Source organism: Schistocerca americana, chromosome X (genome assembly GCF_021461395.2).
Source record: "Schistocerca americana isolate TAMUIC-IGC-003095 chromosome X, iqSchAmer2.1, whole genome shotgun sequence".
NCBI classification, from domain to species: Eukaryota; Metazoa; Arthropoda; class Insecta; order Orthoptera; family Acrididae; genus Schistocerca; species Schistocerca americana.
In genome coordinates this window covers 642,592,290-642,618,773 of record NC_060130.1, presented here as the reverse complement: position 1 = coordinate 642,618,773, position 26,484 = coordinate 642,592,290, and the positions used below count along the sequence as shown (strand labels likewise).

The following is a 26,484-nucleotide window of genomic DNA, read 5'->3' as shown; positions in this document are numbered from 1 at the left end:
TGATTTAACTTTAACATAATATTACTGTACAAATGTCCTGAAATTAGCGAATGAGACAGTGCAGCTGCTAAGTCACTGACTCATAATCGGGAGAATGGAGCTTCTCAGTCCGGTTATCCTGATTTGGGTTTTCGGTGATCGTTACGGCAGATACCGGAATGGTTCCTTAATGAAGACCACTACCGACCACCTGTCCTATTCCCATAAGGTTACCAATCATATCCTCAGAAAACATATTATGTATGCTGTGTGTTGTAGATTTTGGTCAATGGATTTGCATTGTATTACCTTGACAAATCCTACGTCATTGCGAAGTGGTCCTTTGAATGCATAAAGATAAATAAGTAAAAGAAATGTCAGTCTAATTTGAAGTTAGAATTCAAATTGAGGTTTGCCTCCAAGACGAAGAACGGCGATAAATCGTTATAATTTTCCATGCAAGCTCGCATAAAAAATGTTCATTGACTTCTGAGGGCTCCTGCGATCTTCCATGCGTGAACCAATAGAATTTAGCCACCTCTGAGAATTCGGACCAATGGGATTCCGTAGACTACACACTATGACCAATAACCCCAACTCACGGAATTGACGTAGCGTGTCTTGTAGTCGACAATGTGTGTTTGAATGTTAGGTGTATATACGTGTGAGTTAGCTTACTGGAGGATCTATTAAGTTTTTACTGCGAAAGTAAGTAAGTTGCTCTATCTTATACCAGGTACGCATGTAGCAAATGATTTTAGTTCCAGACGGTAAATTCTAATTATGAAATGACAGATTTGATTTCAGAAACCATGCGTGTCCAATGTTTGTCGGCGTTTCTAGCCGTAATAATCAGTATTTGCTTAGCGAAAGAAGAGAAGAATAAGGATGTTGGAACAGTAATTGGGATTGATTTAGGAACAACTTATTCCTGGTAAGTAAAATTCCTGTGTGGTGGATATTTGTCACCGGCATATGGATTGTGTATCCTCTTCCAAGGTAAACAACGAAAACTTTTTACCTAATATATTTTAATGTTTTGTGTTAATAGTGTTGGGGTATACAAGAATGGCAGAGTAGAAATAATTGCAAACGATCAAGGTAATCGTATTACACCTTCATACGTTGCATTCACCCCAGACGGCGAAAGATTAATTGGAGATGCTGCTAAGAATCAGCTTACAACGAATCCAGAAAATACTGTGTTCGACGCCAAGCGTTTGATCGGCAGAGAGTGGACTGACCCAACAGTACAGCATGACATTAAATTCTTTCCTTTTAAGGTACTGTAGTATCAATATGACCCTAAGCCATTTAAGGTTTTTAAAAATAAATTATTGCAGTTGCAACGATTTTCATGCGTTAAGGAAAATATTTTAATCGTCGTTTTAGGTGAAGGAGAAAAACAGCAAACCACATATACAGGTGGCAACATCACAAGGTGAAAAAATGTTTGCTCCCGAGGAAATTTCTGCTATGGTGCTTGGCAAAATGAAGGAAACTGCCGAAGCATATTTAGGGAAAAAGGTAATGTATTTTTAAATGGTTAATTGCATAGCAACAATAAAACTATAATTTTCAGGTACAGTGTTTGATTAGAAACTGAAGCTCAAAATAGAGACTTGTTCAAAATATAAATTCCTGTAGCATCCCGTTGTACGCCACCTACTTGATTGTAATGTCTCAGATTGTGGGTATTGTTTTGATACATTTAAAAGCCGTAACAGACTGCTGTAAGTAATGTTTACCAATGAATATTAATGTTGAAATGTAACTTTTTGATGCACTGTATTTGCTTAGTCTTTCACAGTGCATCTTCAGCTTCTTGTTGCACAGTTTGTTATTCAAACAGTAGGTTTGTTAATGTGTGTGCAGGGACCTATTTTCTACCTTTCCTGCCCTTATAGTAAATGCTTGCACAGTGAAACTTTTTGAAAGGGGAAAGGTTATTACATTGCTACAAAACGTTTTGTGTCCTTAAGTCAGTTGGACAGTTTTTATAAATATTGGTATTTCAGCAATGGCTGGATATTTTGTGCATTTGCCCAGGGCCTTGCTGCTGACCAAGTGTAGTGCTGAGAAAGAAATGGAGGAAATATGAAAGACTTTGGTATTTATCATTTATAATAGATTGTCAAATATTGGTCTAAAAAAGTATGAAAAACTTTTAGATTGACTTTACTTCAGAAGTATTTGACAGGGGATGTGGAATAACTTTAGTGTGTTAGACTTGTTCAATGTAAACTTAATGTGTAAACAGTGGCTGTTGAGCAGTTACTAAGTTTTCCAGGGAAACTGCCTTGTACACTAAAGGTATAGGTGCTACAGTATGTATACTGTATTTTCATGATGTAGCTATAATCAACTGCTGGATTTGTTGAGCATGTTTGAAGTGTGACTTTGTCTTAGGTTTATGAAAATTAACCTTGAGATAAGTTTTTCTGTGGAAACTGGCCTCAAGGATATGTTGAGAAAAGGTGATGTTACATTTTTGCACACAGTGTGTATACGTGTCAGTTTTCAAATTTTATTACTTTTTTAATCACAAGTATTTAGCTGCAATAGAAGTATTGCAAATGATTCAGTAAATTGGACTTAGTCCTACCAATAAATTTTTCATACACTACTATTGGATTGTTAACAGAAACCTGTGACCCATAAATGACAAGTGATGAAGTTGGGCTAGAAATTCAGGGGTAAATTCTCTTGGCAATATGTAGGAGCAGTTTCTCTGCAGTGGCCAATTTTAATAGTTCTGAAGTTTGAGGGACATATTATCAGTATAAGAATAATAAGTGTTAACTGTTAAAAATGGTGGATCTTTCTGTACAGAGCTGAATTTCAATACATAATAACACTGGCACACCCAGCAAAAAATTCACACATTTAGATAAATGTGCATATAACTGTAATGCAGCTGATGGCAGCATGCTGCGAAAGCTTGTCATGGTAATAAATATCAGTAAAAAGTGACTGAAGCAGCAAAAATTATTATATAAATGTAAAATACTGTTGCTGATCTCATTTAATTCCACATACGCCATGAATAGTGAGTTAAAACTTCATATTTTAGCAGCAGAAGACTAAGCCCATTGGAAAAGGTTTACAGTGTGCCCAACTGCTCTGTTTAAATATTTCTGATCTGAAGTATGACGAAAACATCCCCTCCTATGTACATATGAGGTTGCATCAATGTCTTAGTTAAAGTGCACACGAGTAAAGAGCACATATGGTGTTGATGGTTTTTCTGTTACATGCTGCAGTTGGTTACTGTGAGAAGGGTGGAACATGGGAAGTTCGATGAAAATCGAATGGATAGACAAGACGGCAGAACACAATCATAATTGTGTTCGATAAATGTCGTGATGTGAAGTTGTGAGGTGGTGCAATGGAATATATTGTGCAAATTGTCATATAAAACAGAATATTGTGTAAAATTGAAACTATACTGTTTGGTTCCTGTGGTAACAACCATCTTGGAAATCTGGACATTTTTAAAATACCTCACTGAGTTTTCAAAATGATCATTAATCTACACTGCAGATTAGTCTGTCGCCCCAGCCCATTTTCCTCAAGCCACATTGCTTGGCTTCAACACACAACCAAACTATATGCTGAAAAAAAATAAAAATAAAGTATCCCAAAAAATCCTGTCTTAGAGAAAAATAAAAATATGCAAAAACCAGTAAAAATTCTTTAATCGACAATAGCCAGGTCAATAACTGTCACTCATGCTGCCCATGTCCAGACAGTAATAAATACATATCATCTGCCAAAACAAGTCATTAGATTTGGTGATTCTCATTGGCAATTGTCTCCTATAACCCAATTGGTTATGATCAGTGGAAACAAATTGCAAACAGCAGCGTGCAGTGGAAGAGCCATAAACACCGTAAGTGCACTTTAACCACATACTTGGTTGTATGAAATAAGTTTCCACACTGTTTAATAGCGTCACTGTATCATATTAACGCCTTCTTGTTCTCATAGCCTTCATTTTACTGTTTTAAATTCTGCTAAACTGAAATCTAAATCTGTACTCCATAAGCCACTAATAAGTATATGGCTATTAATTTTCGATCTTTCTAAAGTGGATGTCAAGCATTGCTGTATCTTGGGGAGTTCTTTTTATGTAGTCCCTGTGGCTGCAATTAGTTGCTAGCATAATGAGAATGGTGCTAGAGCTGTGTACAAGGTTAGTAGCATGCATGTGTGTACCGGTGCCAGGCTGGTGGAACAATGAACACAGGGCTTAAGGATAAGAGAAAGTTTGGCAGTTCATCATGGAACTGAAAATGTCAATAACGAATGGATATGCCCATTACAGATATGTTAAGGGGTATAAGGGGAAATTGGTGATATTGTTTGAGGGATAAAAATTGTAGATATTTTGTGTTCAGTGACTGACTGTAACATTTTATAATTTTAGACACTGCTTCACAAAGTCTGGATAGTGAGACTGGAGAATAGCACCCCACCTTTTTTTAAAATATAAATGTATCCTCTATTCCCAACAGCTACCATGTATTCTTAGCTAAAATACTAAATTCTGTGCTGATTCAGTAGTAGTTTCCAATTTATAATTTGTCTAGAAGTATTGCTGAAGATTGCATATGAATGTAAAGCTTAACAGATTTTTGTCTTGTAATGGTAAATCAGATGTGTTAAGGACTTCTGAATGTAAATGTCCTGTTTATAAGAGTGGACAAAAATTCACGACTTTGCTAACTTTTTGTAACTGAATAAGGCATCTTAAGTAGGTAAGAGTTATGGTCAGTGGTAGGTTATACAGGGTGAACCAAAACTGAAAATTTTAGGTGTCGTTCAGATATTTTCTGAATATTTTGGTATAAATGACCTGTGGTGTCCAGTGGCTTGTTAAGAGAAATTGAATTTCTCTTACTCACTTTATAGCTGGATTGAACTGAAAGTGCACAGCAGAGCATATGTTGAAGCCATGTGCATGGTCTGTTGGAAACAAACTGTTTTTTTTTCTGTCAGTGTTGTTAATAAAGTGACAGTGATAAACAGCTATGTGGGTAGGTTTGCTGATGAAGAGTTGGCACACGCACTCCTGTGTAGTTTCTGAATGTGGCTTGACATTTATGCTGTTTCTGCAGCAATAGCAACCATGCCAAATGTTTGAATATTAGTATTTCTCACTGTTGTAAACTGTATTTTCATGGAAACATAAGTAATAGGGGTAACAAATGAAGTAAATTAAAATTCCTGTACTGCTCTGTAATAAGCTGCTGGAGATACAGAGCCTCTTATACAAAAACACTTGGATAATGTCCCTGAACAACCTAAAAAAAAACTTTTGGCATTTAGGTTCACCGTGTAATTAGAAAGTAACATTCAATGCACAAGCACTTGTAACCATACTTCAAAAGGGCCACAAAGAATTGGCTGCTTTGGTCTAGTTTTACTGTGAGGGAAGTTCAGGCTGCAAACAGTGAAATAAAGTGGAGCATAAAGAACATTGTTTTGGCTGAAATAAGCTTAGTATTTGTGAATTACTCTTCAGTGCCCACTTTTTTGTACTCTTATGTTTTCTATCTGTTTAATCATCAATCAATTAAATTATCACGAGCATAATTTTCAGAGGGTACTTTGGCTGGCTGTGATTTCATATTGTTTAGGGAGTAGCTAACAAAGCCCATTTGCTGTGTATTTATAATATTTTTAAAGCCTATTTGACGTGTATTTGAAATCTTATTTCTAAGCTATATATTTCAATTATTGTGCTGAAATTGCAAAACGTAATTATGTTTTTGAAGGTCACCCATGCTGTAGTCACTGTACCAGCATACTTCAACGATGCTCAGCGCCAAGCAACGAAAGACGCTGGCACTATTTCTGGACTTGTTGTAATGAGAATAATCAATGAGCCAACTGCAGCTGCAATTGCTTATGGTTTAGATAAAAGGGAAGGAGAGAAGAATGTCCTGGTCTTCGATCTTGGTGGTGGTACTTTTGATGTATCATTGCTAACTATTGACAATGGAGTGTTTGAGGTATGGTGCTACTTTCTATGAATAACAGTAGTCTAATTGTTTTGTGTGTTCCCAGGAAAGTTTTGTAACTTATGGCAGGAGTATATGTCCAACATTCTCAGCACAGTTGATCACAAAAAATTTTAGATTTTTGAAATACATGTGTTGCTAGAGGAATTTAGAACTATTAGAATAGTTCCTACTGTACTTGACCATTGGTACAAAAGCTGTTGTCATAAGTACAGCCCATACTTTACACGAACACACAGATTTATAGATTACAGGGCATTTAGGCAAATTTAGAATGGTATTTGTTGTAATTTTTATGCAAGATAGTTAAACAATCAGATAAGTATGCTTGTTTATGAAGCATTAAGGTACTACAGTATTTGTGGGTTATATGTGGAAACTACAGTACTGTGTAATTGTCTCCCTGGATATAGGTGTAATATTTGAGAATACAAAAAAATTTAATAGGTTGATGTGGGGAGAATGATGGAAGTAAGCTCCATCTTAATCATGCAGTACACTTAATAAATTTTCATTTTTTTACCCCGTCTTTGGCGAGTATTGCCAAAACAGAAATGTGAGTTGTTTCTCGTGATGGAAAATTGTCTGCTTTCTCAATTCATTCTGACATGAGTAATTCAAAACCAGCAAGGCAAGATGAAAAGTTTAACCAATGCTGAGAACATTTTGTCAGCAAACAGAAGACACTAATGGCAAAGTCCATAGCTTAATAAAAGTGGAGAATTAAGAGTAAAGTGTTGGCACTTGTACTGTAGGTGTCAGTGCAAATTCATAGGTTATGATGTATTGGTTGTGAATTTAGCTGTTGCCTAAAATTTACAATAATGACAGCACATGAAAACTTGCCAGAATTGTGTGCTTATGTTAGAGGTTTGCCAACTAATTTCCCTTTTGTTCATCTAACCTTTGTTGGGTTTGTGAAATGTCATTATGACAAAGTGTATGATACACAAGGATAGTAAGTTAAAACTTACTAGTTAAAATTGGTTCTTATATGGGTCTTCTGTTATGGTATTTAAATGGTTGTGTACAGTTAGAACATTAGTTTACGTATTGATAAGTTGAAGAAATAGTTAATTTTGTTAATCGGACTAAACATACAGTGCTTACAAATCTACAAATAGTACAGATCCTTATGTAGAGAGAGAACTTTTTTACACAGTGTAGTAAAAGATTCCACTGAATATCACAAATAGTTGTTCTAGCTTGTAGGGTTTGTAATTGGCTGTAGTCATGGTCATTACATGTTACAGATCAAAATAGTGATTCCAGGAACCAGTTATGGCATTTGGGTGGGGAGGGGGGGAGGAGATATTAGTGTTGACTATAACTGGGTTTGATTGTTTCCTTTTTAGAAAGTTGTGAAAGTAGGCCTATATAGTCTAAAAATTTAGAACTGACTTTCACACTAAAGCAGGCATTTTGAATCATTTTGTTGTATTGGCCTTGGGTGTACATACCTAAGTTAAATGGAGTGCTGTGGGGCAACCACTTTGGGGATTTCCAGAGTGAATTAGCTGAAAGCTAGTGCAGAATGCAGACTAATCTTGAGCTACTTTAGGAAATTTTTCCTAAAACATAGCTAAATATTGGAATCTTGCTCCCCCGCCTCCCACAAAGATCTCATACTTACATGGCATTCCTCATTCTAACTTAATTTAAGGTGTAGGAATCAATTTTTAAATACAAGAAAGTAGTTTTATCTTTTTTTGTGACTTGATTTAGTGTTAAGTGGAAGTATTAATTTTGGTTGTAGGTTGTGTCAACAAATGGAGATACCCACTTAGGTGGAGAGGACTTTGATCAACGTGTAATGGACCATTTTATTAAACTGTACAAGAAGAAGAAAGGAAAGGACATCCGTAAAGATAACAGAGCTGTGCAGAAGCTTCGCCGTGAAGTTGAAAAAGCAAAGAGAGCTCTTTCTTCTGGTCACCAAGTCAGAATAGAAATTGAAAGTTTCTTCGAAGGAGAAGATTTTTCAGAGACACTTACAAGGGCAAAGTTTGAAGAGCTTAACATGGTAAGTTAGTAAGCTGTGTGATTTCTTTGTGCCCTGTCCCTGTGGTGTGCTATATATTGGGTTTTTTGTTGCACTTAGGATTTGTTTAGATCTACAATGAAGCCTGTACAGAAAGTATTGGAGGATGCTGACATGAACAAGAATGATGTTGATGAAATAGTTTTAGTAGGTGGAAGCACAAGGATACCGAAAGTACAACAGTTAGTGAAGGAATTCTTTGGTGGCAAAGAACCATCAAGGGGTATAAATCCTGATGAAGCAGTGGCATATGGTGCTGCTGTGCAGGCAGGTGTGTTGTCTGGTGAACAAGACACAGATGCAATTGTTCTTTTGGATGTTAATCCCCTGACTATGGGCATTGAAACTGTTGGAGGGGTGATGACTAAACTGATACCAAGAAATACTGTGATACCAACAAAGAAGTCTCAGATATTTTCTACTGCATCTGACAACCAGCACACAGTAACAATTCAGGTATCTTATTTTAGAAAGTTATGTTTTGTTTCCATATTGTCAACATGGTTGAGCATTAAAATTGTGGTTTTTTACAGGTTTATGAAGGAGAAAGACCCATGACAAAAGACAACCATCTGCTAGGAAAATTTGACTTAACTGGGATACCCCCAGCTCCACGAGGTGTTCCACAGATTGAAGTGACATTTGAAATAGATGCCAATGGCATTCTTCAGGTATGTGAAATTTAAAATATAGTAAGATTTTAGCGTAGAGCATGTAGTGTAAAATGGAAACTTATTGAAACTTTGCTGCCTCCTGCAGCAAAATCACTGTTTATTCAAAATCTGTGATACCAGTGAACATAGTTAAGTTGCTTTTAAATATACTGAGGCTAAAAGCTGGGCCGAGCTCAATTCTTTCATTCTATCAAGTATATACTGTCTGAAACCTTAAAGGACATCAGAGAAAATGAAATCCCGTGTTTAGGTGTGAGAAATTTTGTGCGTAAAAATAAAATGAAACATAAGTATAGGTGGTAAAAGTGTACTGACCCATGTCAAGATTACATGACATAAAGCCTTGGAATGAGCAGTGGTTTTGTTGAGAAGGCTTTCATAGTGTTGTTTTATTTTCTATTGAGGCAACTTAGCTTACAACAGTTGTAAGTGGTTCCCATTTACCTGAACACTGGCGCTGGAATGGGTTGATAGCCAAGATGTACTCAACCATGTTCTGTCAGGTACAGCATGAAAGCTTGGTGGTGAAGTATATCCCAGCTTCATGCAACTAGTTCATATGCATGGTTTGTGGATGACCATTATCCTGTTAAAGGGTGGTGCTAGGATAAGGTCTTGTGAGGGAGAAAAAGTGTGTGCTGTATATCTACAATGTACCATTGCTGCAATATTTCTTGAATCACTGGCAGACATGACCTGAACTTAGACCTTAAATCTCCACACTGTGACTGCGGAAGGTGGCGCATTGGTTACCACACTGGACTCGCATTCCGGAGGACGATGGTTCAATCTCGTGTCTGGCTATTCTTATTTAGGTTTTCGGTGATTTCCCTAAATCGCTCCAGGCAAATGCCGGGATGGTTCCTTTGGAAGGGCACGGTCAACTTGCTTCTCCGCAATTCCCTAATCCGGTGAGGCCAATGACCTCGCTGTCTGGTCCCCCCCTCCCCAATGTGACAGAACTAATTGTCCTTGCTTTCCAGGTAGATTGCTACTCCAGGTGTAACCAGTTGTATGTTAATAATGAGTAGCTGTATGTGGGACTGTTTCAGTAGCCCAGCTGTTGGTCTCCAACCAAAAGTGTTGGATGATATGACATTTTAGGGAGGCTGCCATTTACAAGATTGAAAGTTCAGATGTGAAGAGGTTATGATGAGATGTGATTGTTCAGCTAGAACCTTGATTTTTGCTTGTTTCTTTGATCCTCATTCAAACATTGGGCCAGTCACATCTGAATGTTTATCTATTATTTGATTGAAATAAAGTTCAGGGTGGAGGAACAATATCGTGAAAGGATAGATTGCTACTTACCTTAGGGAGATGTCAAAGTGCAGACAGGCTCACATACAAGTGAGCTAATCATTTTTATTCTGCTATGACGCAGTTGTGTAAGAATGTATGCTTTCATGACTGCTTTTATATTTGATACATCTATAAAGTTGATTTTTTGTTTTGCAGGTTTCAGCAGAAGATAAAGGCACTGGCAATCGTGAGAAGATTGTAATCACAAATGACCAGAATAGATTAACTCCTGATGACATAGAGCGAATGATCAAAGATGCAGAGAAGTTTGCTGATGATGATAAAAAGCTGAAGGAGCGTGTTGAAGCTCGCAATGAATTGGAATCGTACGCCTACTCTCTGAAAAACCAGCTGTCAGATAAAGAAAAGCTTGGGGCAAAGGTGATATAAAGAATAAGAGAATTTTGATGTGTGGCTGTTTAATTACCACTTAACCAGCATGATATCCTTTCTTGTAACTTCATGAGTTAACAAAGATACGAACAGCAGTGTGTTGTTTTTAAATAGTATCTTATATTTTTTATTTTTAATTGACTGCCCCTCTTAAAGACTTGCTCAGAAATTTATCGCTGTGTATCATTATGAAGAGAAACAATTTGATTCAGTTTTGTGGAAATATTCTGAAAGAATATAGTGTGAGAATTAACACACAGAAAAATACTTAAAAATGTGCATAACAAAGATAGTTTTTAGTGTATACTGACTCAAGAGCATGCCATATAGATAGATCTCATTGAGAGACACTCTTCAGTCTCTAACTGCAGTGGTTAGCCAGAAGGCATACAATATGTGCTTGAATATTAAACAACACACCTCATTGTTTTGCTTAGTTCAGTCTCTCAAGCTATACTATGGACCAGGCTGTTTCCACAAATTTATTTCTCAAAATAATAAAAATAATGTTAATATTGCAATAATTGTGTTGTTCTGCCACCAGAACCATGTTTGGGCGATGTCATGTCTCGTACTGAAATTGTTTGATTGGAGCACCCAAGCAGGTGCCATGTTGATTTGTGTGTTTTTGAAGCTGATGTGCTGTATTTGATGGTCTTCATATTTACATTTGTCATACGAAAGCATAAGTTTGATGAACAGAATTAATGATCTCTCCAAAATGCATATTTTTTTGTAAGATTTGCTGTAAAACAAATGGGAAATGACATAGGCAGTTAAGACTGCTACATTGATTAAATATTAGAATGGTTTAAAGGTGGATTCATTATTATGGGAAAAGAAATTTTTAATGATGAAACTAGCAAAATATTGGAAAAATGTGTACTACCTCATGCAGAAGTGGAGGAAATACTGAAACAAACTGGGCTGTACCTTGAGGCTCTGGTGCCAGCTCTTGTGGTCAGATACATAAGACTGTGGAGTTCACAGCAGTAGGTTTTTGTTTCAATAGTAGGATGACCATGATGAACTCCATTAATGACGACTTGGCAAAGAGCCTGTTATGTTTACCTGCAGGTCTCTGCAATATAGATATTCAGGAAGGACACAAATCCTTTCAAAATTTAATGAAATAGCAACTTTTCATGCCAGTGGAAAATATGGATATTGCTAAAAGTCTGCTGTTGTACTGAAAGCAGTTTGGCTTCAGTGTTGAAATATAGGCTCAAGAGTGTAAATTGTCACTCGGTACAGGTTGTCATCCTCCTCCCAGCCACCTTAAATTTATGAGGGTTGGAACTTAAATAGTGGCAACTATTTATTCACAACCAACACAAAAGTCACGTTTGCACCTGTTACTGTCCTTCAGAGTAGTCAACAGTGTGGTGTTGAACATGTTGCCAGCGATGTGGAAGGCGTAGTATACTGTTAACAGAGCCTGTTCTGCTGATGGTACTAATGGAGTCCCCTGCGGGTCCGGGGGTAAGAATAGGCCCGCGGTATTCCTGCCTGTCGTAAGAGGCGACTAAAAGGAGTCTCAAACGTTTCGGCCTTATATGATGGTCCCCTGTCGGGTTTGACCTCCATATCTCAAAATTTTTCCGAAGAGCGAGCCGATTGGGGAAGGGCGCCTTACTTGGTGCATTGTGTCCATCTTGCGTTGAGAACTTTCGCCAGCTTATTCGTCGTTGCGTTGCAGTCCTGCCCGCTCTACATCTCTTGGGCATGGATACGCTCCTGCGTGCACTTTATGCCAAGCAATGTGCAGGGCTACTATCTGCACTGACGGCGACCATGGACCACATGGCACCTAACATCCAGCACGGTAGCCAGTCCGTTGTGGTGGGGCCGCCATGTACCCTGTTGGTTGTAGCCCCCTGACAACACAGGGATCGCTCTACTGATGCCTGTGCCGTTAACTCCCCACATATGCCAAGGAGTAGATGCCCATTTTCTTGGGGCATCGGGACTCCCGGCAATGGCCATCCTGCCAGGTGGCCTTTGCTGTGGCTGGGTGGCGCCCGTGGGGAGGGCCCTTGGTCGGAGTAGGTGGCATCAGGGTGGATGACACGCAATGAAGCGTGGCACATCTCTTGCTGGTGGCCAGCCACCAGCAGTCTCTAAGCGTTCGAGGGCCCATTTTAAAGGTAACGTTTATAACCCCAAATCGTTCCCCTCCCTCGCCACACCACGGGAGGAACGAAAGGCATTAAATGCAAGTGAGCCGTATTCGCCCAGGTATCTTGTGTGTACTAGAGCTGATGGGGAATCCTTTATATCCGTGAAGCCTCAGTTATTTGTACAGCATTTAGAGGACAAGTTTGGGGAGGTGGAGGGCTTGTCCAAGATGCGGTCCGGATCGGTGTTGATAAAAACGGTGTCCTCTGCCCAGTCGCGAGCCTTGCTCGCTTGTAATAAGCTGGGGGATGTCTCTGTAACTATCACACCCCATAAAAGTCTGAATATGGTCCAGGGCATTATCTTCCACAGGGATCTCCTTTTACAGTCCGATGACGAGCTGCGGGCCAACTTGGAGCGACGAGGTGTCCATTTCGTCCAGCGCGTCCACCGGGGTCCGAGGGATCATTAAGTTGCCACCGGTGCCTTAATCTTGGCCTTCGAGGGTGACACGTTACCTGAGAAGGTCAAGGTGATTGTGTACCGTTGTGATGTCAAGCCATATATCCCTCCCCCGATGCGGTGCTTTAAGTGTTGGAAGTTCGGCCATATGTCTTCACGCTGTGCTTCCGACCTCGTATGTCGCGATTGCGGTCGACCATCCCATCCTGATCATCCCTGTGCCCCGCCTCCAATCTGTGTGAACTGTGGTGAGCACCATCCGCCTTGCTCGCCGGACTGTCCGATTCTGCAGAAGGAGCGGAAAGACATGGAAATCAAGACCCTCGACCGACTGACGTACACTGAGGCGAAGCGGAAATATGATCGGCTTCATCCAGTGTGTATGACATCTTCTTATGCCGCAACTGTCACTCCTGCTACAGTTCCATCAGCTCCAGTCAGCTCTGAGTCGAAGGCCCACACCTGCCCCCTTGATGGTGGGGGGCACTAAACTCCCCGTTGCTCCTGCTCCATCTCCTTCAGGAGCAACACCCCCCCCCCCCCCCCCCCCCCCCCAACCATCGGGGTCATCAGTTCGCCCTTCCCAGCCGGAGAAGCATAAGACTTCTTTGGCTACTCTCGCAAGGAAGGGGTTCCTTGGGGACCTCCCTTCGCAAGTTCCGACCAGCGGCACAGCAGACACCCGCACGTGGCTTAAAAAACCACCATTCCCTGGTCATAGGGCCTCACAGTCATCGTCCGTCCCTGAGACTGACCCTGTGAAGCCCTCCAAGCCTGAACCACCGAAGGCACAATGAGGGAAACGGACACAGAAACAGAACAACGTCCCGAAGGATACCGACATTGCGGTGGCACCCGTCCCACCACTTCCTACAAGCTCTGCGTCTGAGGACGAGGTGGAGATTCTGGCGTCCGCTGAGGACCTCGATCTCGCCGGTCCCTCCGACGCCGTGGAAAGCACTAGCGCAGGTGCTCTCTCGGAGGCAGCAGGTGACCCAGCGGCGTAATCTGCCTTCCCAGTCCCGTCACGCCTTTCCCAGCCATGGACACCACCATCCTCCAGTGGAACTGCAGCGGTTTCTTCCACCATCTAGCTGAGCTCCGCCAACTTATCAGCCTTCATCCTTTCCTCTGCATTGCTCTGCAGGAAACTTGGTTTCCAGCAATGCGAACCCCCGCCCTCCGTGGCTATCGGGGTTATTATAAGAACCGAGCAGCTTATGAAAGGGTGTCAGGTGGCGTCTGCATCTATGTCCTTAACTCTCTTCACAGCGAGTCTGTCCCTCTACAAACAGCTTTAGAGGCTGTCGCTGTTAGGGTGTGGACGCCGAAGGCCATTAATGGTCTGGCTGCAGCCGTGGGGTCGTCAGTGTCTCCTTCTTTGTATGCCGACGACTTCTGCATCTCCTTTAGCTCCACGACTACGGGAGTCGCCGAACGCAGGCTGCAAGTAGCCGTTCACAAGGCAGCATCATGGGCTCTGACTCATGGTTTTCAGTTCTCTGCAGCCAAGACTCGAGTTATGCACTTCTGCAGGCGTCGGACGGTCCACCCTCATCCTGAACTTCACCTCGACGACCACCTGCTTGAAGTGGTGGACACTTGCCGCTTCTTAGGACTCGTCTTTGGTGCCCGGCTCACATGGGTTCCTCAGCTGAAGCAAAAGTGCTGGCAGCACCTCAACGCCCTCTGCTGCCTGATCCACACATCTTGGGGTGCGGATCGCTGCACGCTGTTGCGATTATACAGGATCCTTGTGCAGTCCAGGCTTGATTATGGGAGCCTGGCCTGTGCGTCTGCATCACCCTCAGTGTTGATGTTGTTAGACCCCATCCACCACTGTGGGGTTCGGCTTGCAACTGGCGCTTTTCGTACGAGCCCCGTGGATAGTCTACTGGTGGAGGCCGGGGTTCCCCCACTGCGGATTCGCCGCCATCGACTGCTCGCCGACTATGCTGTCCACGTGCATTGCTCGCCGGGCCATCCCAATCGTCGCCTGCTTTTCCCTGCCATGGTCCTCCATCTGCCCGAAAGGCGACCTAGGTCTGGGCTTCCCATAGCTGTCCGCGTCCAGTCTCTGCTGTCGGAACTAGGGTCATTCCCTCTTCTGCCTCCCTTCCGGGTCCGTGCACCTACGCCTCCCTGGTGTTTGCCCCAGCCGTCCGTCCGTCTGGACTTGGCACAGGGACCCAAGGACTCTGTTCCGCCCGTGGCCCTCCGTCGCCATTTTCTTGCACTCCTCGCCTCATTTTCGGGCGGTGAGACTGTCTACACTGATGGTTCCCTGGTTGGTGGTCGCACTGCCTACGCTTTTGCTCACGCTGCCCATGTTGAGCAGCGCTCCTTGCCGGCTGGCTGCAGTATTTTTACTGCAGAGCTGGTGGCCATATTGCGCACTCTTGAGCATATGTGTTTCTGCTCAGGTACGTCCATCATCTGCAGTGACTCCCTGAGCAGCCTCCAAGCCATCAACCGCTGCTATACCTTTTCTCCTCTGGTGTCCTCTATTCAGGAGTCTGTTTCCGCCATTACCCGTTCTGGTCGTTTGGTGGTCTTTGTTTGGATGCCAGGTCACGTTGGCATCCCGGGGAACGAACGTGTTGACAGACTGGCCAAAGGGGCGATCGACGCCCCAGCTTTGGAAATCAGCCTTACGGCTCGCGATCAGCAGCTGGTGTTGTGCCGTAAGGTGCTTGGGATGTGGACTGCTGAGTGGCGTGGCATGACATCCCCGAATAAGCTGCGGGCTGTCAAGGAGATGACCGATGTGTGGCGCTCCTCCCTGCGGGCTTCTCGCAGGGACTCTGTCATCCTGTGTCGGCTGCGCATAGGCCATACCTACCTGACGCACGGTCATCTTTTGCGTCAGGAGGATCCCCCCCCTGTGTCGGTGTGGGTTCCGGCTGACGGTTGCCCACATTTTGCTGGAGTGTCTCAGACTGCGCACCCTCTGGCAGTCGTTTAATCTCCCGGGCACTTTGCCTTTGGTCTTATGTGACGATGCCTCCATGGCTGATGTCGTTTTAAATTTTATCCGTGGTAGTCCTTTTTATGGTTCCATTTAGGGAGGTCCTGCAGCTTTCCCTTTCTGTGTCTTTTGTCCTTGCGTCTCTCAATATTTGTTGGTGTTTTGGTGTGTCGTCGGATGGTTGACTCTTTCCCCGGGGTTTTTTTTTTTTGGTCAGTCAACCAGTCTCCGGCCATCTTCTTTTCTTCTGTTTCTTTCTGTCTGGTGTTCATCTGTACTCTTCTTGTCTGTAGTGTTCGTTGCCTAATTTGTGTTCTTTCAGTGCCTGGGGGGGAGTCTCCTTCCCCTTGGGGTTTTACCTGCTCCGCGAATTTGTCTCGCCTGTTTTTGGAATGGGGGACTGATGACCTTCGCTGTTTAGTCCCCCTTAAACATCCCACTAACCACCACCACCACTAATGGAGTGGGTCTACTGCCTGTCAAATTTCTGGAACAGTTCTGAAGTGATTGCCATGAAGTGGTTCCTTGATCTTCGGAATCAAATCCGTCACAAGGACGTAAGTCCGGGGAGTATGGGGGGTGGTAAGAGTACTTTCCAGTCCCATCGACCGAACAAAGCAGCACTGTATGTGCCTGCACATTGTCATGCAAAATGATGGGTGGGTTGTGCAGAAAGGTGTCGCTGCTTCTTTTGCAAAGCTGGTTGCAGGTGATGCTCCAAAAATGAACAGTAATACTTGGAATTGACGGTGGGATTCGCTTCAGAACTGTTCCAGAGATTCTACAGGCAGTAGGCCGTTCTACTCGCTCCATCAACAGAACAGGCTCTGCTAATGGTATACTACACCTCCCACATTGTTGGCAATGGGTTCTATACAACAATCGTGACTACTTTGAAGGGCAGTAACAGGTGCAAACATGCAACTCTTTAGTATTGGTTGTGGATCCTGATAGCTTGCTACATTTATTTTACTTATAAACAAAAAGTATCTTGAGGTGGTAAAGATCAGTGTTCACAGCGTATTGTCTCCAAATAGAAATTGGACATTACGAGAACGCTTCCTTTCGATAAACATAAGACTCTGTTTGGATGTGGAGGTATTTATTGTGTAAGTGGATAATATTAATAAGCTTGACGTAAAGTATTTTTAGTTATGGAAATAAATGAGGTGTATGGTGACAATAAGTATACAGGGTGTTACAAAAAAGTACGGCCAAACTTTCAGGAAACATTCCTCTCACACAAATAAAGAAAAGATGTTATGTGGACGTGCGTCCGGAAACGCTTAATTTCCATGTTGGAGCTCATTTTATTTTCATCAGTATGTACTGTTCTTCTGCGATTCACTGCTAACTGGCCCAATTGAAGGAAGGTAATGTTGACTTCGGTGCTTGTGTTGACATGAGGCTCATTGCTCTACAGTACTAGCATCAAGCACATCAGTACATAGCATCAACAGGTTAGTGTTCATCACGAACGTGGTTTTGCAGTCAGTGCAATGTTTACAAATGCGGAGTTGGCAGATGCCCATTTGATGTATGGATTAGCATGGGGCAATAGCCGTGGTGCGGTACGTTTGTATCGAGACAGATTTCCACAATGAAGGTGTCCTGACAGGAAGATGTTCGAAGCAATTTATCGGTGTCTTAGAGAGCACGGAACATTCCAGCCTATGACTCGCGACTGGGGAAGACCTGGAACGATGAGGACACCTGCAATGGACGAGGCAATTCTTCGTGCAGTTGACGATAACCCTAATTTCAGTGTCAGAGAAGTTGCTGCTGTACAAGGTAACGTTGACCACGTCACTGTATGGAGAGTGCTACGGGAGAACCAGTTGTTTCCGTACCGTGTACAGCGTGTGCAGGCACTATCAGCAGCTGATTGGCCTCCATGGGTACACTTATGCGAATGGTAAATCCAACAATGTGTCAATCCTCATTTCAGTGCAAATGTTCTCTTTACGGATGAGGCTTCATTCCGTGATCAAATAGTAAATTTTCACAATCAACATGTGTGGGCTGGCGAGAATCCGCACGCAATTGTGCAATCACGTCATCAACACAGATTTTCTGTGAACGTTTGGGCAGGCATTGAAGGTGATGTCTTGATTGGGCCCCATGTTCTTCCACCTACGCTCAATGGAGCACGTTATCATGATTTCATATGGGATACTCTACTTGTGCTTCTAGAACATGTGCCTCTACAAGTATGACACAACATGTGGTTCATGCACGATGGAGCTCCTGCACATTTCATTCGAAGTGTTCGTACGCTTCTCAACAACAGATTCGGTGACCGATGGATTGGTTGAGGCACACCAATTCCATGGCCTCCACGCTCTCCTGACCTCAACCCTCTTGATTTTCAGTTATGGGGGCATTTGAAAGCTCTTGTCTACGCAACCCCGGTACCAAATGTAGAGACTCTTTGTGCTTGTATTGTGGATGGCTGTGATACACTACGCCATTCTCCAGGGCTGCATCAGCGCATCAGGGATCCCATGCGACGGAGGGTGGATGCATGTATCCTCGCTAACGGGGGCCATTTTGAACATTTCCTGTAACAAAGTGTTTGAAGTCACGCTGGTACGTTCTGTTGCGGTGTGTTTCCATTCCATGATTAATGTGATTTGAAGAGAAGTAATAAAATGAGCTCTAACATGGAAAGTAAGCGTTTCCGGACACATGTCCACATAACAGTTTCTTTCTTTGTGTGTGAGGAATGTTTCCTGAAAGTTTGGCCGTACCTTTTTGTAACACCCTGTATAATTCTTCCTAGCTTTACAGCTCTTAATGGGCCTTGGCCTGCTCTAGGGACATCATTCCACTCTTCCCTGTCTGGTGTCTCGTCTCCTGCCTCTGACACTAATAATTTTTAAATCTTCTTGTAATCAAAGTATCAGTCTTGGTCTTTCCCTGCTTCTTTGTCCCACTGCGTTTAGTAGCAATGCTATTTTTTGTTGGCTTCTCATGTTCCCTGTGAAAAACGTGGTGACCCATATCGGGCAGTTTATTGTAATGAACTTTGATGTCAAGATCTTTATGTAATCTGTAAAGTTCAAAATTATATCGTCTATGCCATATTCCATCTTCGTTAGTCACTCCATAGTTTCTGCACAACACCTTTCATTCGAAAAATCCAGTTAGCTTTTCTCACTGTTATGTGTTCATGCACCTAAGCCCTATGTTAATACTGGATGTAGTAAAGTTTTATACAGTTGACATTTTGTTCTTCCGGGCAGATTTCTTGACTTAAGTTGTGGGGCCAGCCCATAATAGGACGTATTAGCTAGGTCGATATGCTGCTTTATTTCCTTACTAATATAATTCTGTGCTGTTACCAGTGTTCCCAGATAAACTGAATTCCCTAACAGATTCTGTTTGCACTTGGTGAATTTCTGACATTGTGTTTGGTTCTGGACTTATTATTCATGTCTGGTTTTATTGATCTTTACTTCCAGTCCCATTTCTATAGCTGCTGCCACCAGTGCCCTGTATGTTTCTTTATCAGCCAGTTCTGTTCTTGCAGTAGTATCTACATCATTTGCATAGGCCAGAACTTACCCCATTATGTTTATTGTGCCTACCTTTCGTAGCGCTATGTCGAAAACCATACGTGAGACTGCATTCCGTTACCTCCTCAGTCCATAGTTAGTTCCAAAACTTGATGTTAAATTTCTTTGTATCTATGCTTCACTTACTACTTTTCTCATAATCAGATCTATGAGGCATATTAACTGTTGTTGTATGCCTAGTTCATTCGTGGCTTCAGTAAGCTTGTTTCTTTATGTGATGTCATATGCTGCTTTAAAATCAGGAAATACGATGTTTCTATATGGTATTCCCTTTTGTTTTCCCCTAATATCTGTCTCTGGGTGGATATTTGGTCTATAGGTGATTTGCCAGGTCTAAAGCCTGCGTGATATCTCCCAGTTGCTTTTTCTGCAAAAGCTTTTACATGGGTGCAAATCAGGGAGGAGAATATTTTATACGGGGCATTCAGTAATGTAATTCCCCTGTAGTTCGTACATTGCAGGGTGCCCCCCTTTCTTATGTGCAGCACATACTACTCCAATATTCCAATCATATGGGATGATTTTTGTGTGTACATATGAAATCAGGGTGTGCATGCATTTAACTAGATGTTCTCCATCACCTACTTAATAAGTTCAACTGGCGGGTTGTCATTGCCAGGTAACCAATTGTTGGCTAGTTCCTTTATTGCTAGCTTAATCTCTTGCATTGTGGTCATCCTATTTTCCTCTTCTTCTACTTGTTGGGTTTTCAGTTAGTTCCCATGCTTCAGTATTCTGAATATAATTATTCCTTAAAGTGCTCTTCCCACCAATGTAACACTACTTCCTGTGAAGCTATCAATTCACCATTTCTTTTGTTTTTCCTCCACATTGTGCTGCTTTTGTTTGAAATCCCTTTCCAAGGTTATTGACCTTCGAAGAAAGAGCTTCTCTTCTTTGCTTTCAGAACCAGCTTTTCAACACCTTTTTTTCTCTGTAGTCATCTACTAGCATTGTTCTTCTAGTCTGCATCTTTTTGTGTGCTTAGTTCTTCATTCTTGTTGCTGCCTCACACCCATCGCACCATTCATTCCTTCTGATCTGTTGTTCCATACCTATTACTACTTCTGCAACAGCTTGTATATCACTTCTGATTTCACTCCACTGCTCATTTATGAGTATAGTTCTGCAGGATTCCTGTCAATGTATTTTCCAGATGAAAAGCTAGGTGTTAATCTTTTACAGGGTCCTCTATTTCGGAGGTACTACTCTTGTATTGTCTTTCTCTTTTATGTGCGTTTGAAATTCTCCCTCTAATTTTTGCTGCGAGGAAGTGTGATCAGATTCCACTGAAACATATAGTAGTATGGTACATCAGTGCCATGCCATCTATAAATATGTGGTCAGTTTGGTTCATAGTATTGTTGTCTGGCGACACCCAGGTCATTTTCTGTATATTTTTATGCTGGAACCATGTGCTGGAAACTTACCTAAGGTATGTTGTAAAATTTATCAGGCAGGCTCCATTGTTATTAGTGCGTGTTTTTCTATCTAAGAAGTTTAATCTCTCATTTTTGTAAGAGTAAATCCATTCACTCTGTAGAGCAGTAGTTGGTCACTGAACAACCATCTACATTGCTCATTAATGCATTAGCATCCAATGGTGACCCATCAGGAGGGTAGTAAGTTGCATCTCTAGTATTATGTCTGCTTTTATAGTTAACTGCTTTAGTCAATCTTGCTTGGATGGTGAGGATGTGTGCTGATGCAGGAGGGGCTGGCAACAGTTTGTGAACAGGTGAATGCTCTTGTGGCTACAGTAAAGTCACCTACAGGTTTCTGTGTCGGGGTGTAGCAGTGGCGGAGAATTTGGTGCATCACATGGGCCATCTCAGGTGACGCTTGTTGTGCCCATGGGCTCTGCTTTCGAGGCACACCTTAGTGCACCTGATGCGGTGGATCCACCCTCACAGCTGGGCCTTCAGCAGTGTCAGAGCAGGCACACAGGGAAGGGGTTTGCTAGTTATCTGGAGCTACAATGTTTGGTGTCTTATGGAGCCCCTTAGGCAGATACCGTTCAGGGCTAGAAAGAAAGCAAATGTGCATTCAGTTTGTATGCCAGGGGTCAGCATCAGAGATTTGGAGGCAGCCTTGCCTGCAGCTATAGTGTGCAGGGTGCAGTTGTCGGCAAGTTGTGGCGTGCATCAGCACTGATGATGCCTGTCACATGGTTCTGAGGCCATCCTCAGTTCATACAGGCGGCTAGTGATAATGAAGACTGCTGGCCTCATGCGTGGGGTGCAACCAGAGCTCACAATTTGTAGCATTCTTCCCAGGGTTGATTGGGGTCCTTTGATTTGGAGCCAAGTGGAGGTTCTCAACCAAAGGCTTCGTCGACTCGTGTGACTGTCTTGGCTGCAGATTTCTAGACCTGTGTTATCGTGTAGGGGATTTATAGGACTCCCCTTGATAGGTCAGGGGTGCACTACACAAAGCATGCAGCTACTCGGGTAGCAGAGTACTTACGGAGTGCACGTAACTGTTTTTAGGCTGGATGGTTATTGAAGGTGCTCTGAGGAACACTCGCCAGTCGATATGCAGCAAGGGAAGTCAAATGGCATTCAGAATACACACTTACTGTCAATTTTTTTTTTTTCAGTAAACTATCATTGTATTCGTAATTAAGTTTCTGAATTTACTGCCCTCCAGGAACGTTCTTGTGCTCAAATTATTCTTGGAACTGAGAACAGGTGGGAATGCCAGATGGAAAGCTCATAGATATTTAGCAAGTCATGGAGGAATGTATTTCAGACAGATTAGAAGCTGTAGGAGGGGGAGTGTCCATTGCAGTTGACAAAAATGTTCTCTCTCTTGCGGTCAAAGCTGAGTGTGACAGTTACCTGGTTGTACATAACAGGTGTACGTGAAACAAAGTTAATTGTTGGCTGTTTTTACTTGCCATCCGATTCTGCTGTGACAGTTCTAGTCATTCAAAGTAAGTCTACAGTCATAACTTACACAGTATACACTGGGTTGGCAGCCCACATGCAATGGAAATATCTTACTCTTTATAGCTACAAGTAGGCTGGATGTTATCAACAGTGTCAGCATAGAAACGGAGATTAGCGAAGAGAATATCATTATAGCAATTAAGATTACGAAAGTTAAGAAATCAGTCAAGAAGACTAGCAGAGTGTTTCTGCTAGATAGAGCAGATAAGCAGTTGTTAGCATCTCACTTAGGCAGTGAATAGACATCACTTAGTTCCAGTAAGATGATGTAGAGGAATTATGGGCAAAGCTTAAGCAGATGGAGTATCGTGGTGTGGAGTTATGTTAGTAGTAAGTGGATAAATGATGGGAAACATTCACTGTGGTTTAACAATGAAATTCAGAAGATGCTGAGTAAGCAGACGCTGTTGCAGTCTATTCAAAAGGAACTGATAAATGACAAGCTAAGGTTAGTACAGATTTTGCTTCCGTGAAAAGGTCCATGCACGAAGTATACAACTACTATCACAATCGCACCTTAGCAAAAGGTCTGGCAGAGAACCCATGAATATTCTCGTCCTCTGTGAAATTGCTAAGCGAGTCTAAGACTTCCATTCAATCCCTTGTTGACCAGTCTGGTGGAGCAGTTGAAGATGGCAAAACAAAAGCCAAAGTTTCAAATTTCATGTTCCAGAAATATTTCACTGGAGAATCGTACAAACATACCGTCATTTGACCATTGGACATACTCCCGAATGGGTGAAATAATAAGCATCCCTGTTGTAGAGAAACAACTGAAAAAGTTGAAAGCAAATAAATCACCAGGTCCAGATGAAACCTAAAGTCAGTTTCACAAAGAGTACTCTACAGCATTGGCCCATTACCTAGCCTGCATCTGTTGTGAAAATCTCATCCAGCACGAAGTCCCTAGTGACTGGAAAAAGGGCAGGTGACTCCATTGTATAAGACGGGGAAGGAATGGACCTGCAAAAATTAGACCAAAATCCCTGACGTTAGTTTGCTACATAATCCTGGAACATTTTCTCAGTTCTTTCTTGAGAAAGCTTATGTTAACAACTCAGCGTGGTTTTAGAAAGCATTACTTGCGCAAAACCCAGCTTGCCATTTTCTCACTTGATATACTGTGAACTATAGATGATGGGCAACAGGCAGATTCCGCTTTTCTAGATTTCTGGAAAGCATTTGACATGGTGCCCCATTCCAGGCCATTAAAGAAGGTACTAGCATATGGAATAGGTTCACAGATATGTCAGTGGCTCAAAGACTTCCCAAGTTATAGAACCCAGTATGTTGTCCTCAGTGGCGTGTGTTCATCAGAGACAGGGGTATTGTCAGGAGTGCCCCAGGGAAGTGTTATAGGACTGCTGTTATCTATATACATAGATGATTTGGCCATCGGGGAGGGCCACGATGTACAGTTCTTTGCAGATGATGCAATGATGTACGGTAAGGTGTCGAAATTGAATGACTGTAGAAAGGTACAAGATGACAGAAAAAAATTTTAGTTGGTGTGATAAATGGTGTCGAAATTGAATGACTGTAGAAAGGTACAAGATGACAGATGGCAGCTAGCCCAAAATGTGGAAAAATGTAAGTTAATGCAGATGGGTGGCAAGAACAAACCTGTAATGGTTGAATATTGTATTGTCAATTTGTTTAAATAGCTGAGTGTAACCTTGCAGAACAATATGAAATGGATCGCGCATGTGGGAACTGTGGTAGGGAAGGCAAATTGTCGACGTAGTGGTTCACCTGTAAAGGACACCGCATATAGGATGCTGGTGTGACTTGTTCTTGATTATTGCTAAAGTGTTTGGGATCAATATCAGGTTGGATTGAAGGAAAACACTGAAGCAGTTTTGAGGTGGTCTGTTAGATTAGTTACTGGTAGATTTGAACAAAAGTGTTACGGAGATGCTTCAGGAACTCAGATGAGGAATCCCTGGAGATAAGGCGACATTCTTTTCGGAAAACACTATCAAAAATATTTAGAGAACTGGGATATGATGCTGACTACCAAGTGATTCCACTGTCGCCAACATACATTGTGCGTAATGACCACAAAGGTAAGATAAGAGAAATTAGGTCTGGTACAGAGGTGTATAGGTAGGTCATTTTCCCTCGGTCTATTTGCAAGTGGAACAGGAAAGGAAATGACTAGTAGTGGTACAGGGTACCCTCCACCATGCACCATACAGTGGCTTGTGGAGTATCTATGTAGATGTTATTACTCTTTATGGAGGCTGTATTTACCAATATCATTTTTTGAGTACTGTCGATAAGCTTGCTCCAGTGCCTTGTAGGTCTACTCCTCTGCCGTCCTCTCCTTTGTAAGGAAATGTGCATTTCAGAGGCTTTAACTGAAAAATTTCCCCTTCATTTGCATGTAACATATCCCTAGTCTTCTTGCTTTAGATCCTGTTACTAGTAGTCCAAGGCTGATACATACCCTGTATGGTTCCAGTATTCCAATAAGGCTTCCAGGGGCTCCAATTGTATATGTCTGTACGTTCCATGATTCATTTCTCACATCCATTGTTACTTTACTTTAAAAAGACGTATTTCCAGATATGAGTTAGTCCATAGTTCAACTCCTATTCTTTGGAGGAGCATTTTTCCTTCTCTCATCTGCCCTGACAGTGTTCCCAATCAGAGTTCAATACCCAATCTTCCACAGGGTTGCTGAGGATCTGCGGGTTCACAAACTTGGAGGTAAGAGACGGAATTTAGTAGGAGAAGCTAAGACTTCCACTTGCTTTGTCATTTTTGACACAACACTTCCTTATTTGAACTCCAATAAATATGTAATTAATAGGTATAAAATAAAGAACATAATTTGAAAGATAACCTGACAAAAAATAACACTGAGTTGTTAAAAAAATTTTTTTTTTTTCTGTCCTTATTAACTAGTGATATCTTTAAATGTCAAAATGCATAGAGTACTGTACTACAGGTGGTGATGTGTAATTGTGGCATATAAAATGTCATTTTGTATTGTTTGAGAATACATGTAATACAAGAATACATGCTATAGTTATTGGTAATGTTAATATACATGTATGACAAATGTGAGATAGTTTATTGGTACTAGAGAGGAAATATGATGACATAAAGAACACTATACCAATCATTCATGGTAACATTAAAAGCATTAAATTATTTAATGCAGTTGAAAGGTGTTGGTCAGGTAGTATTCTAGTATAATGTGAAGAGAAACTTCAGTATTACTTTTGGTGTTGACAGTATTATCAGTTGCACAAAATATAATATAGTACTGTCATATCATATCAAAAGCTTTACAGCACTGGTCATGAAGTGAAGTGACAGTTGGTTTGGATCCCAAGGGTCTCACTATGTACCCTGCGCTGTTAATACTTTAGTGTAGTAATGTATCACAATTTCTTAGTGTTAAATCAGATGTTTTTTATATTTAATGAGCTTCTGTACAGTGTTTGCATTTGAATTTAAATTTAACTTTCAAATGGTTGAAACTAATCCTAGAGTAAAAAGTAAATTGTGTTGGTCAGTATGTAAGCAGTGTGTACATTTTTTTTTTTAATTTTCTTGTAGGTGAGCGGTTCAGATAAGACTACAATGGAGGAGGCAATTGAAGAAAAGATTAAGTGGCTTGAAGCCAACCAGGATGCATCAACTGAAGAATTTAAGAAGCAGAAGAAGGAATTAGAAGATGTGGTTCAGCCAATAATAGCAAAACTGTATCAGAGTAGTGGTGGACCACCACCACCTGGTGCTAATGAGGATGATGACTTAAAAGATGAACTTTGAATATTTGCAGCATTTGGGTTGCTGAATGCATTTAAAGTGGTGTAAGGTTGAGTTTATTCACCACAGATTTATAATGTATAATTGGACCCTCTTTGTGGAAGGAGTTCCTTTATACAAGGTGGCAGTAACGAGATACTTATTTACTGAATGTAAAAAAAAAAACAGTATTTATGGAAGAAATAGAAGTATCTAATATACTTGCATAA

The 26,484-nt window shown here is 41.7% G+C and overlaps 1 protein-coding gene across 2 annotated transcripts; it reads left to right on the top strand.

Annotated features, from left to right (window-relative positions):
• The first annotated feature begins 527 nt into the window (after nt 1–527).
• Nucleotides 528–26,484, top strand: LOC124554790 (endoplasmic reticulum chaperone BiP). Of its 2 annotated transcripts, none has more exons than XM_047128439.1 (10): nt 528–687; nt 775–913; nt 1,031–1,262; nt 1,372–1,506; nt 5,760–5,996; nt 7,762–8,028; nt 8,107–8,502; nt 8,580–8,717; nt 10,179–10,403; nt 26,063–26,484. In XM_047128439.1, exons 2-10 carry the CDS (start codon nt 792–794, stop codon nt 26,276–26,278), a joined length of 1,968 nt encoding a protein of 655 aa, XP_046984395.1. In that variant the 5' UTR covers nt 528–687; nt 775–791; the 3' UTR covers nt 26,279–26,484. The 2 variants fall into 2 exon arrangements, with proteins under 2 accessions (XP_046984395.1, XP_046984396.1); XM_047128440.1 differs by having other exon boundaries at nt 549–691.

What these genes read in the sequence shown, in the direction of transcription:
- LOC124554790 (XM_047128439.1), top strand. Translation starts at nt 792, where the DNA reads ATGCGTGTCCAATGTTTGTCGGCGTTTCTAGCCGTAATAATCAGTATT. An exon ending in TTGACAATGGAGTGTTTGAG is followed by an intron (nt 5,997 to 7,761) that starts GTATGGTGCTAC and finishes TTTTGGTTGTAG; the next exon opens with GTTGTGTCAACAAATGGAGA. An exon ending in AAGAAAAGCTTGGGGCAAAG is followed by an intron (nt 10,404 to 26,062) that starts GTGATATAAAGA and finishes ATTTTCTTGTAG; the next exon opens with GTGAGCGGTTCAGATAAGAC.